The sequence below is a fragment of the Oncorhynchus kisutch genome, linkage group LG6 (assembly GCF_002021735.2).
Source record: "Oncorhynchus kisutch isolate 150728-3 linkage group LG6, Okis_V2, whole genome shotgun sequence".
Classification (NCBI taxonomy): domain Eukaryota; kingdom Metazoa; phylum Chordata; class Actinopteri; order Salmoniformes; family Salmonidae; genus Oncorhynchus; species Oncorhynchus kisutch.
The window spans coordinates 35,602,968-35,623,697 of NC_034179.2; the positions used below are offsets into that span (position 1 = coordinate 35,602,968).

General features: G+C 41.2%; 1 protein-coding gene across 5 annotated transcripts in view; it reads right to left on the reverse strand.

Moving 5' to 3' along the window:
• LOC109892757 (flotillin-2a) overlaps positions 1-20,730 on the reverse strand; it is a 32,018-nt gene that overhangs the window by 4,887 nt on the left and 6,401 nt on the right. For 2 of the 5 annotated variants that reach the window (XM_031826671.1, XM_020485520.2), the window contains exons 2-4: positions 15,520-15,601; positions 6,429-6,519; positions 98-221 (exon numbers count right to left, since the gene is read on the reverse strand). In XM_031826671.1, the coding sequence (XP_031682531.1) occupies positions 98-221; positions 6,429-6,519; positions 15,520-15,601 (297 nt within the window). Of the gene's footprint in view, positions 1-97; positions 222-6,428; positions 6,520-7,148; positions 7,240-15,519; positions 15,602-20,730 lie in introns of all 5 variants that reach the window. The other 3 variants (XM_031826673.1, XM_031826672.1, XM_031826674.1) reach the window with 2 other exon arrangements.

Genomic DNA, 20,730 nt, shown 5'->3' on the forward strand with positions numbered 1-20,730 from the left:
GAGCTTAAAGTTCTATAGCATGACCTAATAGTAATAAAGTCATCAGAGACACAAAAGTACTGAACAGCAGCCTGTGTCTCTGTCAGAAGGTCCCTACCGAGGATAGAGCGTAGATGACCCTCCAGGGTCTGCAGAATGACACTCTTTATCTCGATCACAGATTTCCCCAGGAACTGTTCACAGGCATAGCCCAGCAGCTCATTGTCTACCATCACCTTCACCTGGAGCCAGGGTAATAGACAACATTGTCAGCTGATAGCATGATGATATTGTTAGCACTTCAGAGACACAACTACGGTGGTTATTCTAAGTCAGGGATGGGCAACTGTAGAATTGAATGAAGCACACTTACTTTAAAACTGTGGGCCCTCATGATGAGTTCAGATTTGTGGCCCCCACCCCCATCAAAGTTGCCCATTCCTGTTCTAAGTGATTATTGGTTATTTCTTAAAAAGTAACTGTCCAGTGAAAATCTTACTTTTAAAAGTTAATAGTCTTAACTCATCCAAATAATGTTATTGACTCATCCTATACTCATGTGGCCAAAGCACAGTGAGATCTAGCATTTATTTTTATATTTCCGTTAGGGAACACCTACTCTGTGAAGTGTGCGTGTGCAATAACTAAATTCGCCCTTGCACTCCTAAACAAGTACATTTTTTGAAGACTTTGGCAAAGGCTAAAGTCTACAAAACGCAGACCACTCTGTTACAGATTCTTGTTTTGGAAACAGAAAACTGTAAGGAGATAAATGTTTCATCAATGAGAAAATTAGCTGAATCTCCACAATAATCCATCTCACTCCATCTCCTCCCACTGGGCTTCCTCTCATCACCATACATTGTTAGTGAGCGGAAACACCAACCGGATGAGTCACATTTATACATCCGGTGAAATATCTGGCTCATTATTCTATCTGTTATATAATCGTGTAACTGACAGTTATGGATGAAGATTATCATGAAAATAAAATATATACACAGTACCAGTCAAAAGTTCAGACACACCTACTCATTCAAGAGTTCTTTATGTTTTACTATTTTCTACATTGTAACACATAACACATATGAAATCATGTAGTAACTTCAAAAAAGTGTTAAACAAATCAGAATATATTTTAGATTTTAGATTCTTCAAAGTAGCCACCTTTTGCCTTGATGACAGCTTTTCACACTCTTGGCATTCTCTCAACCAGCTTCACCTGGAATGCTTTTCCAACAGTCATGAAGGAGTTCCCACATATGCTGAGCACTTGTTGGCTGCTTTTCCTTCACTCTGCGGTCCAACTCATCCTAAACCATCTCAATTGGGTTGAGGTTGGGTGATTGTGGCGGCCAGGTCATCTAATGCAGCACTCCAACACTCTCCTTCTTGGTCAAATAGACCTGGAGGTGTGTTGGGTCATTGTCCTGTTATAAAACAAATGATAGTGGGACTAAGCGCAAACCAGATGGGATGGCGTATCGCTGCAGAATGTTGTGGTAGCCATGCTGGTTAAGTATGCCTTGAATTCTAAATAAAACACAGTGTCACCAGCAAAGCACGCCCACACCATCACACCCCCTCCTCCATGCTTCACGGTGGGAACCACACATGCGTAGATCATCCATTCACCTACTCTGTGTCTCACAAAGACACAGTGGTTGGAACAAAAAATCTCAAATTTGGACTCATCAGACCAAATAACAGATTTCCACCGGTCTAATGTCCATTGCTCATGTTTCTTAGCCCAAGCAAGTCTCTTCTTATTGGTGTCCTTTAGTAGTGGTTTCTTTGCAGCAATTTGACAATGGAGGCCTGATTCACGCAGTCTCCTCTGAACAGTTGATGTTGACATCTGTCTGTTCCTTGAACTCTGAAGCATTTTTTTGGACCGCAATTTCTGAGGCTGGTAACTCTAATGAACTTTTCCTCTGCAGCAGAGGTAACTCTGGGTCTTCCTTTCCTGTGGCGATCCTCATGAGAGCCAGGTTCATCATAGCGCTTGATGGTTTTTGTGACTGCACTTGGAAGAAACGTTCAAAGTTCTTGAAATTTTCCAGATTGACTGACCTTCAAGTCTTAAAGTAATGATGGACTGTCATTTCTCTTTGCTTATTTGAGCTGTTCTTGCCATAATATGGACTTGGTCTTTTACCAAATACTGCGATCTTCTGTATACCTCCCCTATCTTGTCACAACACAACTGATTGGCTCAAACGCATTAAGGAAAGGAATTCCACAAATGAACTTTTATCAATGCACACCTGTTAATTAAAATGCATTCCAGGTGACTACCTCATGAATCTGGTTGAGAGAATGCCCAGTGTGCAAAGCTGTCATCAAGGCAAAGGGTTGCTACTTTGAAGAATTTGTTTAACACTTTTTTGGTTAGTACATGATTCCATGTGTGTTATTTCAAAGTTGATGTCTTCACTATTATTCTGCAATGTCAAAAATAGTCAAATAAAGAAAAACCGTGGAATGAGTAGGTGTGTCCAAACTTTTGCCTGGTTTTGTAATATATATATATAAATGTGACTAACAGCCGACTGAAGATGGCAGGGCAGTCCTGTGGTTGAGTCCGTCTGAGATAACATGGACTCTAAACAACGTAATGAAACTTTGTTGCCCCTTGCTGAAACAAGAAAGGTGTTGTAGTAAATGATGAATAGAATGGGCTTGGAACCGGTAACCCTGGCAATTTGACTGGTAAACTCATGGGTACACTTGCAATGGCTGCCTGGTATTGTGATGCTTTCATTTTCATGGTAATGTAGAATGTTCATTCAAATTACGTTAACTGATGTGGCTAATGCAATGGAATGTATTTTTTGTAATGTTTTTTGACTCAACAAAATCACAGCACCATTGATAGGTACACTTCCTGCTTTTCTCCTATGGGTACATTCGCAATGGCCACCAGTCATTCCATCATAGACTTGAATGGAGACACATTTTCTATTCATTTGGCAGCAAATGCAGTTAGGAGTGGAGAAAAGGAGAAAATGTGTCTAAAAATGGTAGATATTTATTTGGTCATTTGAACGGTTATTACAGAGTCATTTGGCTGCTGGACAGTTACTTTAAAATGCCATGTATGCCAATAATACTTGTTTTATTTCCCAAAATATGTACATACTCTGCAGTTCTAGTTCTAAAACAGCACATCATTATAACCACTCATTTATAAATTCTCCCTACATAGGCCTGCAGGAATAAAACACAACCCTTCCATAAGCGATCCCCTTACATACCTCCCTACCAATGCATCATATCGTCCAGGGTCAGGTAACATGTTATGGATAGTATTACCAAACAGAACCACACCTAAATGACTGGCCTTAGTAAGACAACCCTGCCATGATTCACAAGGCTGGTTAGAAATAAAGAGATGTTTACCCTAGATCTCTTACTCTTAGTGACTTATTTTTCTTACGTCAGGTAACCGTTTGCGGTCTTACTCTCCTCAAGGCTAAACTCCACTCAGAAACATCTATTCATACTGAGGACTGGAGTCATTAGTCATGTTGTGGAAATGTTGTCCTGCGTAAAACACTGATCTGGAGTGAAACTCAAAAGTATTTTCCTTGATTCCTCTCTGGTCGCCTCCTTCTCAAAACATCACAACGTGAGGAAAACTTGAGGACAAAATCAGAGTAGAAGATCTCCAATACTCTGTTTCCCTCTGATGTTTTGACAAGGAGAGGACATTTGGAATCAAAGGAAAATACTCCACCCTGGTCTTCGTGAGGACCAAGTGAGACCGTCCTGTTATGAAGCGGCTATGTGGGGGACATCATTTATTTTATTTTCAGGTTTACCAATAAAAAACAACAGTAGTGCTAAAGTTGAGGATAAATCGATTCACCAGATGAAATATCCTCAGATTGGCCCTATTCAACCAATCTTTGAATCAATGGCGGTTGTGTTGTCCGCTGCAGCTGAAAGGGAAGAGAGTGAGCTGGTCCCTGAGGCAAGAGATGTGACTGGACATAGACTCCAATGAGACATGCACTCAGAAATGGTCTGTGAGCAATCACAGTATAATTGGAAGGGAAGATGGCAATCATTCCATGATAAACACAGATTATAAAACGACCACAGATAGACAGACAACCAATCAACGCATCAGCAGGCCACCTGACAGAGACAGCAGGGGGAGCTGTGCCAAGGAAAGGTCAGCACAGAGATGAGGACCCGTGCAAATGTGCCTTACGCCACCCTTACACCCCCCTCCCCCTCCCCTGCTAACACCACGGTTCCTCCAGCATGCTCTAAAAAGGGTGGGCAGAGTACCTAAGCAAAACAAAGAGAAAAAAATACATGAACACAGAAAATATGAGCCTGATGATCGGAAATAATACAAATGTTTCCTGACTGCAGCGCTTATTGAAACAACCTACTTTCACGGGAAACTACTTTCGTTGTGTTATGTGGGAGGGCCCTGTTATCTGGTTAAAATAGAAACCGCCCATTTAGGAGGTTGCCAAGAGACAGAACTCACTCTTCCAGTTTCAAACATGTGGACACCTGTTTAGAGCTCTCAATATTTTGGGAAAGGTCATATGAGAAATAAGAGACATCTTATGGGTGTGTTAAAGGTCAAAAGGAAGGTGGGTATATCCACATCTGTACTGAGCCAATCCTATTACTTTGAGCAGGGACAGTCTCATTGAAAAACACATTTCAAAGACTAATCTTCCACATAACTCCTGTTACCATAGAAACCAGGACAAGAGGCTTGTTTAGGCTCATCCAATCATTTAGACCTCATTAGGGAAGTGCAGCGTTAAAGCTTCCTCTGCATCAGTGGGCACATTGTAGTCATGCCTACTGGACAGACTAGGAAAGTAAGAAAATGGAACATCACACAACTTGTGGCTACTGAAGTTTAGAAATTAAATTACTTCTGAAGTATAGAAGTAATTGAATTGGCTGTAATAAAATACACATGATACACTAGATTAGTCGTAAATAAGACAAATGTCCAGTGAGAATTAATAAATAAAATGCAGGGAAACTTGAACTTGCATATTCACATTGAATTAACATTTGCTAGTTATAACTTTGGAAATCACTGTTAAGACTTTCACTGCAGATTGGCACTAGGGGGGCTAACACAATAAATCAGGCTTTTGGCACAGAGAAAAGGTTACAATACAAAAAGGAAATTAGTGTAAACACAAAATAATGTAAATGTTGGGAGTCAAAAGAAACATGTTAGACTTTATTCATCTCCCTTGTACCCCTTTCAAGGAAGACTCAAAGGCAGAAATTGACAAGCAATCTCTAGACTGTTTCTGCCTTGATACGAAGGTCAATAATTCTCCACAAACAACTAGTTCCACCTGATATTCATGGTCATTAGATTCATCACTATAATTCCTGCTTGAGCAATATATAGGGTATATTTAAGCAATAAGGCCCGAGAAGGTGTAGTATATGGCCAATATACCCTGGCTAAGGGCTGTTCTTATGCACAACGCACTACAGAGGGCCTGGACACAGCCTTTAGCCATGGTACATTGGCCATTTATCAAAGCCGAGGTGTCTTATTGCTATTATAAACTGGTTACCAACGTAACTAGAGCAGTAAAAATAAATACCCGTGGTATACAGTCTGATCTCCCAGCCAATCAGCATTCAGGGCTTGAACCACCCAGTTTATAATTAGTAATATACCAGGGCCAAATCATTTGCAGCAAGGAGATCATCCTTTTTTTTTTTTTAAGAAATCTATAATAAATCCTGTTTGCAAAATAACATATCCAGCCAGGGATGAGAGACTACATGAAGTATGGTGTTCACTCCATTACACTTGACCACGGACACAACATTTCTTACATTCCACCATATCGGTTTACACAGGCTCTCTTGTTTAGTGTAAAGTAAACAGGGTCTGAAATAACTGAACTCTTGCAACAAAGAACCATACATCTCCATTTTGGAAAATGTTGTTGACTTTACATATATTTCTAGTTGTATAGTCAATTAGGTTTTAAAATGTTATATATAGACTTGTACAATATACTTCCACGAGTTTGAAACCATGGATATTGCAGTTAATTTATAATAATGAAATGTTAATAATTGATGAAGGCATTTCTTCTGTCATAACTTCTATCAGGAGAATGATTGACCCTCCGTCACGGCCATGGCACCAATCCCCCTTGGTGAGGGCAGGTAACCTGGCAGTTAAGAGTTAGGCCAGTAACTGAAAGGTCACTGGTTCGAATCCCTGAGCAGACTAGGTTAAAAATCTGTCAATGTGCTCAAACAAGACACCTAATCATCATTGCTCCAGTAAGTTGCACTGGATAAGAACTTCTGCTAAATGACTAAAATGTAAAGATGTATGGAGGCTGAACCCAACCCGCCTTGAGCTGAAAGAGGCATTCCAGTCCATTCTCAGAAGGTAGGTGTGGTACAGTAGGTAGGTGCTTTACCTGTGCCACCCCAGTGACAGTAATAGCTACACCCTCCGCTGTCTCTACATCCTCACACTTGGGCTGCAGGGTCATAATCTCAAGGGTTATCCTGTGGAGAATGTGGAAAAAATAAAAATAGGCATGTTCTGGAGGGAAGTGATAGCAAATTAATATAAGGGGAGTAAAAACACAAAAAGTGAAGGAAATAAAATATTAACATTCACTCAAAGGACTCCTCCAGGGATGTGACAACAGGATGTAATAGAATGCTTTTTTCCCAGGGCTCAAAATATCATTGGATTCTCAAATGTAGTTGTGATGTGAATTGAATCACCATATTGAAATAAATGTCAAGTCATGTTAACTTGTTAATTAACAGTGTAATAGCTAGCAATGGTGGGACCCTTCTGTACATCCCTTTCTCAGAGCATTCATTATGGGGATCCTGTTGCCAAAGCCCATAGGAGTGAGTTAACGAACACAGAGGTTAGCTGTGTAGCAAAGCCCATAGAACAGGTTAATGACAGACCGCTGACTCTCTCTCCCTTTCAGTGCAAAGGGAGAGAACAACATGGCATGGAGAAAGAAGGAAAAACAGAGAGAGAGACAGTAGTTAGCCAGTTAGTCCACCCGTTTGTTTGCCTCTGACGTTTTGTTTGGTTCTTGACCAGTCAGTCCGTGCCCGACTGTCTGTCTTTCTGGTCTTTGTAGTCTATTCGTGGCTGTCTGAAGAATTACCTGAGCCACCCCTGTCACATCCAGGGGGACACCCTCCAAGGTTTCGATATTCTCACAGCGACAGAGGATGGTCATTATCTCCAGAGACATCCTAAGCAGGTGATAGAGTTGTAGGAATAGGAGAGGCAGGACAGTGAGTGTAGTATATGCGTACAGTAGCTGTTAGGGATGTCAGTAGAGTAGGGTCAGGGGTGAGAGGGGAGGGATTAGAACGAGAAGATACTCTAGGAGGAAGTGGCATCGGTATCTCTAGTCTGGGCCTACGCCATAGACCAGACTCTACAGCAAAAAAGGAACCATTGTGTAACCTGACCACCAGAGTCAGAGAGCTTCAGATGGAACCAAAGGCTTTTCCAGTCTATCAATGATCTAATAATGCTAGTGTTTACATTACAAGCACGAACACTGCACAGCCAGTCAGTTCTCTCCACAACACAACAGACAGAAACAACTAGGACAAAGGGCAGGAGTCACGGGGAAGGATTGGTCAACACAGCAGCATTCTTAAAACCACATCTGAGATGAAGGCACAAGAGATTACTCAAAAATGCAAGTCCCTAATGACAATCTCTACTGCTTTGTTGAGGCTCGCTAAACAAGTCTAGAGCAGGGTTTCTTAAACTATGGGTCGGGACCCAAAGTGGGCCCTGGGCATGTGAGTTATGAGAATACATATATAAAATCACACACTAATTCTTCTTAATTTGGGTCGTAGGAGGACCGTTAATCTCTCATTTGGATCTCGAGCTGAAAAGGTTTAAGAACCCCTGGTCTAGAGAGTATTGACAACCAAGCAATTGACTGAGTAGTAATAATAATACAATGTGAATATTCAGCCCAAAATGAGTTTCACTGCTCTCACACACACACACTATGTCTACAACATGGCTAAGAACACTAACATCAAATCAATGTTAGATCCACTGACTGACAGAGCTAAAGTGCATTTAGAAGCTGGCCGAGTCCTCAGAAGCTCCCCATCAACAAGGGTTAAGGTTAGCAGTCTTTCAGCTTCGGTGTCCATGTCTGAGAGAGACAGAGTCAGGGCAGGGGCTGGCTGCAGCATCACTTCCCCAGGCCTCTGACTTCTTCTCTGTCTGTGTTATGGGAGAAAGGGATCAAAGTCTCATTGGGCCAGAGACACTAATAAGATTTCCCGTTTAGTGATGCAGCAGAGGCTGGGAGCTATGGTTACCCCCTTCAGGGCCCAGCCCATTCTCCAGCTGGTAACAGCTAACAACTAATGGCTACCAGCTAATGCAGGTGGGGATGGATTTTTTTTTTTTTAAACACTGCACCAGAGAAAAACTATACGTGGATGTCCTTTCTCATATTTATAGGAAAGGTGTTAAAAATATATTAGTACCATCGATGCGAAATATGTGAGGTCCAACTAGAGGCTGGAAATCGGTTTGTGCTGTAAAGCCAACTTCTATGGTTATTGTTGGCATGCCAAACAGAACAAACAGATCAGGGACCAGGCTAGATTAGGATATCTTCTTTCTTAGGGTGTTTTCACATATAGTCCTCTTCAAAAGAACCGATCTCAGTATTTTTAAAGTGAACTCTGGGGTAACCCCCCCCCAAAAAAACTAAAGAACTCAGTCCTCTGTATTCACACTGCCCTTGCCTTTGAATGAGGCCTCAACTCTTTTGCCAATTAAATTAACCTATTTTGTGGTCCAAGTCCTCTTTGCATCAACATTGCAATGTTTAGGAAGGAACCCACAACTTTTTCCAACATTCACTAAATGCACTCTGGGTTTTAACAAAGTGCAGGACAAGCCATTCTAGGAAGTGTTATAAGACAGCTAGATATACAGTGCCTTCAGAAAGTATTCACACCCCTTAACTTTTTTTTAAAATCTTGCTGTGTTAGCCTAAATTTAAAATTGACATTGTTACACAATACCCCATAACATCAAAGTGGAATTGTGTTTTGATTTTTTAAATACTAATTAAAAATGAAAAGCTGAAATGTTGAGTAAATAATTATTCAACCCCTTTGTTATGGCAAGCCAAAACACAGATTCAACCAAAGACCAGGGAGGTTTTCCCAATGCCTTGCAAAGGGCAACTATAGGTAGAAAAATAAAAGGCACTAAAGTAATACTGCAAAAACTGTGGAAAAGCTATAAACATTTAGTCCTGAATACACGTTTCAAAGTGTTCTGTTATATTTGGGGCAAACCCAATACAACACATTACTGAGTACCACTCCATATTTTCAAGCATAGTAGTGGCTGCATCATGTTATGGGTATGCTTGTAATCCTTAAAGACAATTTTTTTAAATCATGAAAACAGAACTAAAACAGAATAGAGCTAAGCACTAGAAAACCTTGCTCAGTCTGCCTTCCACCAGACCCTGGGTGATGAATTCACCTTTCAGCGGGATAATAATTTTAGAAAATAAGGCCAAATCTACACGGAGTATACAAACATTAAGAAAACCTGTTCTTTCCATGACATGACTGACCAGGTAAACCCAGGTGAAAGCTATGATCCCTTATTGATGTCACTTGTTAAATCCACTTTAAAAATTAGTGTTGATGAAGGGGAGGAGACAGGTTAAATAATTATTTAAGCCTCAAGACAATTGGATTGTGTATGTATGCCATTCAGAGGGTGAATGGCAAGACAAAATATTTAAGTGCCTTTGAATAGGATATGGCAGGTGCCAGGCGCACCGATTTGTCTCAAGAACAGCAACACTGCTGGGTTTTTCACTCTCAACAGTTTCCTGTGTGTGTGTGTGTGTGTGTGTGTGTGTGTGTGTGTGTGTCAAGAATGGTCCACCTCCCAAAGGACATCCAGCCAACTTGACATAACTGTGGGAAGCATTGGAATCAACCTGGGCCAGCATCTCTGTGGAAAGCTTCCGACACAATGTTCCCTCTAAGCTGTGCGCGCAATAGCCGAGACTTCCGCTCAGCTCAGAAATATCAGCCCACAGAGAGAAGCATGAGATTGAACACTTCTGTAAAAAAATATGATAAAAGCCTTGTTCCTATTTTACATTTTTTGTCTAGGGCTGTTGGCGGTAGGTGCACCCAATTCAGCTGCTCTGCGTGCCGAGTAGGCGAACTGTTGCCATTTTGAACCAATTCATGTTTCTAAAGGAAAACGGTGGCTTCCCTACAGGCCCAGAGAGCAAATCAAGTGCACTATAGGCCTATCGAATGGCTCAGATTACAGTGTCTACAGTAACATAGCAGGCATAAAAGAAAGCTACAGCAAAGTTGATACTGTAATATTTCAAAACGTTTAAAACCATGACTAGAGTGACTTCATGTTTAAGTTCTTACTCAGCACTGTCAACACTTTGTATAAGCCATAAAATGCTTGTTCTTCCCTTCTTGTTCTTCCATTTCCACTCAGCGCTACAACAACTACTGCAGCAGTAATGAATGAGTAGGGAAGTGTATTGTTATTTTTAGTGGCTTGGGCTTTTTTTTATATTGAGGAATATTTCACTCTGTTCATAGGAGTAACAACCATTTGTACACAAGGCAGAAAATATGCGGTGCGACTCGAGATTCACCATCAGCTGGAGACTGAGTCCCTTTTTGGTCAGTGTCAGTGGAGGAAAAGGAGAGATGTTGAGAGTCGGACCCTCAGTCTACTGCTCTCCCTCCGCTGAGACTGACCATCAGATGCAGGCACCCTCAGCCCAGTAAAATAAAAAAGCAAATTATTTAAAATGTATGCTCACTCAACTTTGCTTCACAAGTAATACAACGGATCTATTACCGGTGTGATCATATAGCCTAGCTCAAATTGTGAAAAATATATTTATTTTTTAAATGGCCCAAACAATGCATTGGCAGGGCAACTGCGGTGCTAATGTATTGACAATATCCACGTTTCACTTTACTGTGGCAATTGTGACACGCAATATTAGCCACTTTCAATGCAACATACCGAAACAAACTATGTAACAGATTTTATTATTGTAGACAGAACGCTTCAGAGTAGGATTTTACTGAATTCACACACATTATTCAGCCTGTACACAGCCCGGTGCAGCATAAACAGTCAGAGCTGCAGTAGGCCTATATGCAAATTGACCATTGTCATTTTTGGATCTGTGCCATTTACTTTGAACTGGACTGTGTTTACAGCACTAGAGGTCGTGAGTAGATGTGCATGTATTGAGATCAAAAGCGAGAGCTGCATGTAGCCACGAGCGCACATTTTGTTCATATTATTTGCCCAGTTATAGGTCATTTGTAGTCGGCAATAGGGGAGCGATTGCTTCCTACAAGAGCAGAAAACATATACATTTCTAGAAATCTTTGAAAAGTGAGTCAGGTAAAGAGCTGTCTTAAAACGGGTAGTTTTGTATTTTGAGACAGGCTTGAATAAGCTAAGTAGTCAAAAGGCAGAGGGTAGCATAATTTGTATGATTCTCTGTAATATATGGTATGGGAATAATAATGCATTTTATTTTGTAAAGTGGTTTCTTGCATAAAACACATTTTCAGTCACCTTGTATGAAGGACCAATGTCAATTCCTGCATGTTTTCTTTTTTTCTTTCTAAAGTCTCATGGAATGTAGTTCTACTTTGAACACCACACATTCGACACTACTGTAGAATTAATGATAGAACAGCCATTTCCATTTTAAAATGTTATGGGATGCATTTGATGGTAGGCTACTCTAGTATTTGGTAGCATTGCCTTTCAATTGTTTAACTTGGGTCAAATGTTTTGGGTAGCCTTCCACAAGCTTCCACAATAAGTTGGGTGAATTTTGGCCCAATCCTCCTGACAGAGCTGGTGTAACTGAGTCAGGTTTAGGCCTCCTTGCTCGCACACGCCTTTTCAGTTCTGCCCACAAATGTTCTATAGGATTGAGGTCAGGGCTATGTGATGGTCACTCCAATACCTTGACTTTGGGGTCATTGTCCATTTGGAAGACCCATTTGCAACCAAGCTTTAGCTTCCTGACTGATGTCTTGAGATGTTGCTTCAATATATCCACATAATTTTCCTGCCTCATGATAACATCTATTTTGTGAAGTGCTCCAGTCCCTCCTGCAGCAAAGTGCAGTCACAAATTGATGCTGCCACCCCCGTGCTTCATGGTTGAGATGGTGTTCTTCGGCTTGCAAGCCATCCCCTTTTTCCTCCAAACATAACGATGGTCATTATGGCCAAACAGTTCTATTTTTGTTTCATCAGACCAGAGGACATTTCTCCAAAATGTACGATCTTTGTCCCCATGTGCAGTTGCAAACTGTAGTCTGGCGTTTATACTTGCATACTATTCTTTGTACAGATGAACGTGGTACTTTCAGTCATTTGGAAATTGCCTGAATGAATCAGACTTGGAGGTCGACAATTATTTTGAGGTCTTGGCTGATTTCTTTTGATTTTCCCATGATGTCAAGCAAAGAGGCTCTGAGTTTGAAGGTAGGCCTTGAAAAACAGCCACACCTCCAATTGACTCAAATTATGTAAATTAGCCTATCAGAAGCTTCTTAAACCATGACATAATTTTCTGGAATTTTCCAAGCTGTTTAAAAGGCAGTCAACTTAGTGCATGTGAACTTCTGACCCACTGGAATTGTGATACAGTGAACTATAAGTGAAATAATCTGTCTAAACAATTGTTGGAAAAATGACTTGTGTCATGCACAAAGTATATGTCCTAACCGACTTGCCAAAACTAGTTTGTTAACAAGAAATTTGTGGAGAGGTTGAAAAACGAGTTTTAAATGTGTGTAGATGAGGTGAATCTTTTTAATAAATTTTGAATTCAGGCTGTAACAACAAAATGTGGAATAAATCAAGTGGTATGAATACTTTCTCAAGGCATTGTACCTACTTACATTTTGGAAGCTAATAGATTGCATTTAGTTAAAAGATAGACAAAATATTTCTAATCAAGTCGCTTTGGGTAAGAGCGTCTGCTAAATGACTAAAATGTAAAATACTATTAACATGTAAATATGTTAACAATAATATTTAAATATAACAATAAATAGCAGAAGAATAACTGCAGATGAAATAATACTGTAATTGAAAATTGTACACCCAATGAGAAAATATATTTGATGAGAATCACAACTAAAATCAATTCTAGCTCTTAAAGTTTAGGCAGCTTGCCTCTAAGAGCAAGAGTTGATTTTAGTTGTGATCCTCATGAGATATGTTCTCATTGGGTGTACAATTTTCAATTACAGCATTATTTAATCTGCAGTTATTCTTCTGCTATATGTAAATATTATTGTTAACATATTTACATGTTTTTACATTTTAGTCATTTAGCAGATGCGCTTCTCCAAAGCGACTTGATTACAATGATTTTGTCTTGTCTTTTTAGTGCTTCACACTATCCAAACCCCACAATCGAATAAAGTTTGAAACTCTTAGCTTATAGATCACAATGCAAAAAATCAATTAATCGGAACTAACTTCATGCATCCTTGACAATCACTAATAAATATCCAAAAATAGCACAAGTTGTCTGAAAGGGACCAAGTGTGAAAACAACCGTAAAAGAGCGCCACAGGCAACAAACACTTGAGCCATCCCATGCCTCAACTTCACTTCACTTCATTTAGAGCCTTAATGGCAGGTATCCTAGCAACTACTAGACAAAAGCCCATGGCTGAATCCCAAATCACCCCCCCCCCCTCCCCTCGCCCTCCATTTGCACATTTACGCACACCTCCTCCATTTGCACAAGTGTCCCAAAGCTGAGGGAGTGAAAATTATTGAAGGTGTAGGGTTTAATTAGACCTTCAGATAGCCATTTTGACCGAGCCAGCCAGGTTGCAAGCATCAGAGCGAAGTGCTATCCCAACATGCACTGCAAAATGTTTGAATTTCATACAAAAGAAAAGAGGTGTGCCTAATTTTACGTCACATGCATTTGTTGATGACTGATTTCGAGACTTGACACATGTAACAGGCGAAATACCTCCCAAATGAAACGTTTAACTGTTACGGAGGTTTATTAATTTGAATTTCATGCTCGTTTTATCATTTAAAAAGTGGAACATGAACTGCATCATTCAAGTCAAGAGTGTGTCCCGCAGTTGATGGGTTTATTGAGCCCATCGCCACTCTCTGGAAGTCACCCTTGAGGTTGTCAGCAACACGTGATGACGGAGGGCCCTCTGAGCAAGTTGGTAGGAGAGAGGGTGTGGTTTGGGATTCACAACTTGTCTTTATAGCTTGAAGCTAGTTCGGACATCATTCCCAAAAAACGGCAGGGCAGAGAGACACATACCAGGCAAGGCAGGTTAGTTAGCATGGCAGAAACAAAGAGGGAACAAACATACACATAATACATTAAATGTATAACATTAACAATACTGTATATGTAGTTAAGGGAAAATGCATCAAATAAATTGTCATGGGATTTGTTGTGTTCAGAGATCTAAAAACGATCACCGCAAATGTTTTAATCTTTTCGACTTGATTTTACAACTATCATATGCGCTGTGGAAAATAAAATGTTTATTTGTTAAATACAGGCCAACTGTAATATTATCTGTCTGTAGCAGGAGAACAGAATTCAGTGAGAATGAACTGCACCTGACCTTCCCTAACCTCTGTCTGTGTTTGTCTTTCCATTTCAATGCTGTGCTGTAGTGTGTACAGGGGTTGTTAGCTGCAATGTTGTGTTCGAGAGCAGCTGAGTAGTGGGTGCTGTGATGCGCTGTGTTTACACACACACACAAACCACTTGTCCAGTTTATAATATAACAAAACTCATTTTCTTTTGTGTTGGTGAAGAGACGTAACTTGGAAATATGTTTAAATGTGTGGTGTAGATGTCAGGATAAATGGGCACAGTTTTAAATATGGCGTTGAGGTTTAAAAATACTCATTTGTCTACCAACAAACAATAGGCACAAATGGAGGCCTTTTGGAGGTAAATAATGGCTGGATGTTAGGGCAGTGTAGAGCGATTTCAGTGCCAACAGAAATTGTACTTGAATTCAATATTTCTATAATATTTCAAATGTAATCATTGAATTCATAAAGTGAACTTGTATTTTATGATTTGAAACTGAAGATTGCATTCAGTTTTACAATTCAATTTAATATTTAAATTCAACATTTATCAAGTCTAGTTTCAAGCAGACAATGAATGCAATATTGAAATAAATATTGATTTTTAAAACTGAATGCAATATTTATTCAAGTTCAATTTATTAATTCAATGGTTCACTTTGTTCATTACAAACCCCAAAATATATGAATTCAAATTCAATAGGCATGTCTAAATACAAATTCAAAAATATTGAAATCAAATAGTTTTTGTTGGCACTGAAATCACTCCATTGCATTGGTGTACATTTCCAAACTGTAGGCTACCCAAATCCTGTGAATGGGTTACACCTTCTCCTTACCTCTGGATGTCTGTGATGAGCCACCAGGCCCATGACCAGCCTCCCACCACATAGGTCTTCCCATCGGAGCCACAGCAACCACCTGTTGGCCAACACAGACAACATGAGTATGACATTGTAACCACTATCACTGATACTACCATAGAAATAGTACTGTATTTTACACTGAACACATTGTTAGTCATTGTCATCACACTGCAGTATCATTATCAGAGTATTACACTATTATTAGACCACAGTAAACCAGACCAGTATCATGGTATCAGACCTCAGTTTGAAGAGCTGAGGTACCAGGGAGGAGTGGGTGGTAGTGGTTGGAATATAGGTCAATAACTCAATCTAACTGAATGTAGATTGGGATTGAAATTCTTTGCTACAGTACTATAACAATGAACCATAAAGTCATAGGTTATCAAGTCAACCAAAGCTGTACCACCCCTCCACATGCCTACAAACAAACCCAATTTAGTGTTAACCTATTACAGTGTCACTATATGTAGTGTTATTCCCCTCTTAGTTCAGTGTATTTGTGAGTGTTTTAGGCCTCATGTAGAAACAAGTTATTTAACTGGATTTACAGTCACAACAAGCCTCCTGTAGACCACAAACGAAACACTCACTGTTCCGAACTTCCCCTGGCACTTACACTTCAACACTTGCTCCACATACACCAACAAACCCCAATTGATGGTGGTGACAGTTCCACTGCAGGAAAGTTAGCTCACACGCAAATGAGAAATCAAGTTCTGGAAAACACAATTGTGCTAACAAATGGCAGTTATCAAAAGGGTTTTTACTGGCAGTGGTTGTCGCCCCCCCCAGGCTATGATAAGGCCTAGAGTAAATAAACTAACAAAGACCGCTATGACATTAAGGGGATTATTTCGCCACTCTATTCTTCCGACAGGTTAGATTACTTCACGAAAGCGATGCACGGCGCAATGACGGGGCAGAACTCGGTGTTATGCTTGACGGTCAAATAGTTGCTAGCTATGACAAGGAAGCTGCCATGTGGGGAATCGTAGGCAGCTCATATCTTATTGATACCATGTCTTGTTTTGAGGTGTTTTGACTCATCACGTCTATGCTAATATAACATTTGCTAGCTAGCTAACCAACAAGTAACAATGTATTTGAGAGAAGTGCTCATTGAGCAAATGTACACTGCTCAAAAAAATAAAAGGGAACACTAAAATAACACATCCTAGATCTGAATGAATGAAATATTATTATTAAATACTTTTTTCTTTACATAGTTGAATGTGCTGACAACAAAATCACAAAAATTTATCAACCCATGGAGGTCTGGATTTGGAGTCACACTCAAAATTAAAAGTGGAAAACCACACTACAGGCTGATCCAACTTTGATGTAATGTCCTTAAAACAAGTCAAAATGAGGCTCAGTAGTGTGTGTGGCCTCCACGTGCCTGTATGACCTCCCTACAACGCCTGGGCATGCTCCTGATGAGGTGGCAGATGGTCTCCTGAGGGAACTCCTCCCAGACCTGGACTAAAGCATCCGTCAACTCCTGGACAGTGTGGTGCAATGTGGCATTGGTGGATGGAGCGAGACATGATGTCCCAGATGTGCTCAATTGGATTCAGGTCTGGGGAACGGGCAGGCCAGTCTATAGCATCAATGCCTTCCTCTTGCAGGAACTACTGACACACTCCAGCCACATGAGGTCTAGCATTGTCTTGCATTAGGAGGAACCCAGGGCCAACCACACCAGCATATGGTCTCAAAAGGGGTCTGAGGATCTCATCTCGGTACCTAATGGCAGTCAGGCTACCTCTGGCGAGCACATGGAGGGCTGTGCGGCCCCCCAAAGAAATGCCACCCCACGACTGACCCACCGCCAAACCGGTCATGCTGGAGGATGTTGCAGGCAGCAGAACGTTCTCCACGGCGTTTCCAGACTGTCACGTCTATCACATGTGCTCAGTGTGAACCTGCTTTCATCTGTGAAGAGCAGAGGGCGCCAGTGGCGAATTTGCCAATCTTGGTGTTCTCTGGCAAATGCCAAACGTCCTGCACGGTGTTGGGCTGTAAGCACAACCCCCACCTGTGGACGTCGGGCCCTCATACCACCCTCATGGAGTCTGTTTCTGACCGTTTGAGCAGACACATGCACATTTGTGGCCTGCTGGAGGTCATTTTGCAGGGCTCTGGCAGTGCTCCTCCTTGCACAAAGGCGGAGGTAGCGGTCCTGCTGCTGGGTTGTTGCCCTCCTACGGCCTCCTCCACGTCTCCTGATGTACCGGCCTGTCTCCTGGTAGCGCCTCAATTGCTATGGACACTACACTGACAGACACAGCAAACCTTATTGCCACAGCTCGCATTGATGTGCCATCCTGGATGAGCTGCACTACCTGAGCCACTTGTGTGGGTTGTAGACTCCATCTCATGCTACCACTAGAGTGAAAGCACCGCCAGCATTCAAAAGTGACCAAAACATCAGCCAGGACGCATAGGAACTGAGAAGTGGTCTGTGGTCACCACCTGCAGAACCACTCCTTTATTGGGAGTGTCTTGCTAATTGCCTATAATTTCCACCTGTTGTCTATTCCATTTGCACAACAGCATGTGAAATTTATTGTCAGTGTTGCTTCCTAAGTGGACAGTTTGATTTCACAGAAGTGTGATTGACTTGGAGTTACATTGTGTTGTTTAAGTGTTCCCTTTATTTTTTTGAGCAGTGTATTTAGGTTTTAAATCAAATGTAGAGGAAATATAATTTAAAATGTTGTCATTCTTTTGTTTCTAAGTTAACTGGTGGGGTTTTGCTCCACGGTTGTGCACATCTCGGGTTTGTTGCGCAACAACCCACCAGTCTATTATAGCTGCCTTTCAGAAGGAGCAAATGCAGTTGAGGAGTGTTGAGAATGACTGTCAGCTGTAAGGGCAACCAGGGTCATGTTCAATAAGGCACATTGTAGATAAATGTTTCATGCCAAAGGAACATTGTCTGTTCATCTACCCAGACAAGCATGTGCAATATCCCTCCAAAATGTTAGGAAATGCAGTTTGCCTAAGTACGTACACCTGAGAGGAAATTAAAGAATAATTCAAATCAAATTCATTGCATGAACCACCACCATAATAAATAGCCTAGCATTTTCTTGACTAAAGACAAGAGTTTCTAAGCTTCCTTGCGGATCATGAGGACATGGTTTCATGTCACATTAATACAATTTCTGCCATTGGGGGCCTCCAGGGTGGCGCAGTGGCTAAGGGCATTGCAGCGCCAGCTGTGCCACCAGAGACTCTGGGTTCGCGCCCAGGCTCCGTCGTGACCGGCCGCGACCGGGAGGCCCGTGGGGCAACACACAATTGGCCTAGCGTCGTCCGGGTTTGGCAGGTAGGGATATCCTGGTCTCATCACGCACCAGCAACTCCTGTGGTGGGCCAGGCGCAGCGCACACTAACCAAGATCGCAAGGTGTTTCCTCCGACACATTGGTGCGGCTGGCTTCCAGGTTGAATGCGCGCTGTGTTAAGAAACAGTGCGGCTTGGTTGGGTTGTGTATCGGAGGATGCATGACTTTCAACCTTAGTCTCTCCCGAGCCCGTACGGGAGTTGTAGCGATGAGACAAGATGGTAGCTACTAACAATTGGATACCATGAAATTGGGGAGAAAAAGGGGGTAAAAATTCAACAACAAAAAATGTCTGCTGTTGTTTCTCATATGATTTGTGTGATTCAATCTTTTATAGTGTGTGTGAGTGAAAGAAAAAATTAATAAAAATAACCCTTCATCTAAGGTATTCTGGCTCTGATAAAAATCACTAGCAATACAGGTTTAAAACTCACAGCAAGCAGTACCATCTGAGGGCGTCAAGCATTTCTGGCTGTTGACCAGAAATGTCCAGCTTTCACGACACCCCCACACGAGGGGGAGACGCTGGCTTGTCTTAACTGCAAACAATCGCTAACTTATTATTAGGCCTACAGAATGACAGTTTAGATGCAAGGGCATCCCGCTCAGAGGCTATTTACAGTGCCTTCAGAAAGTATTCACACTAGAGGTCGATCGATTAATCAAAATGGCCAATTTCAAGTTTTCATAACAATCGGAAACAGTCATTTTGGACGCCGATTTTGCCGATTTTTTTTTACACCTTTATTCAACTAGGCAAGTCAGTTAAGAACACATTCTTATTTTCAATGACAGCCTAGGAATGGTGGGTTAACTGCCTTGTTCAGGGGCAGAATGACAGCTTTTACCTTGTCAGCTCTGGGATTCAATCTTGCAACCTTACGGTTAACTAGGCCAACGCTCTAACCACCTGCCTCTCATTGTACTCCACGAGGAGCCTGCCTGTTACACAAATGCAGTAGAAGCCAAGGTAAGTTGCTAGCTATCATTAAAATCATATCTTATAAAAAACAAACATAATCACTAGTTAAACTAGTAATATCATCAACCATGTGTAGTTATCTAGCGTGTCCTGCGTTGCATATAATCGATGCAACGCTGAGGGATGATTTAACAAAAGCGCCTTTGCGAAAAAAAGCCCAAAAGTTCCACGATTGTACCTAACCATAAACACCAATGCCTTTGTTAAAATCAATACACAGAAGTATATATTTTTAAACCTGCATGTTTAGCTAAAAGAAATCCAGGTTAGCAGGCAATATTAACCAGGTGAAATTGTGTCACTTCTCTTGCATTCATTGCACGCAGAGTCAGAGTATATGCAACAGTTTAGGCCGCCTGGCTCATTATGAACGAATTTGCCAGAATTTTACATAATGATGACAGAGCATTGAAGGTTGTACAATGTAACAAGAATATTTAGACTTCGGTATTTTATCTAACGGGTGGCATCCCTAACGATTCCATATTTCACTGAAATAAACGTTTTGTTTTCGAAATGATGGTTTCCGGATTCGACCATATTAATGACCAAAAGCTTGTATTTCTGTGTTATGTTATAATTAAGTCTATGATTTGATATTTGATAGAGCAGTCTGACTGAGCGATGGTAGGCAGCAGCAGGCTCGTAAGCATTCATTCAAACAGCACTTGTGTGTTTTGCCAGCATTTCTTCACAAGCACAGCGCTGTTTATGACTTCAAGCCTATCAGCCTAATGGCTGGTGTAACCGATGTAAAATGGCTAGCTAGTTAGCGGGGTGCGCGCTAATAGCGTTTCAAAGGTCACTCTGAGATTTGTAGTAGTTATTCCCCTTGCTCTGCAAGGGC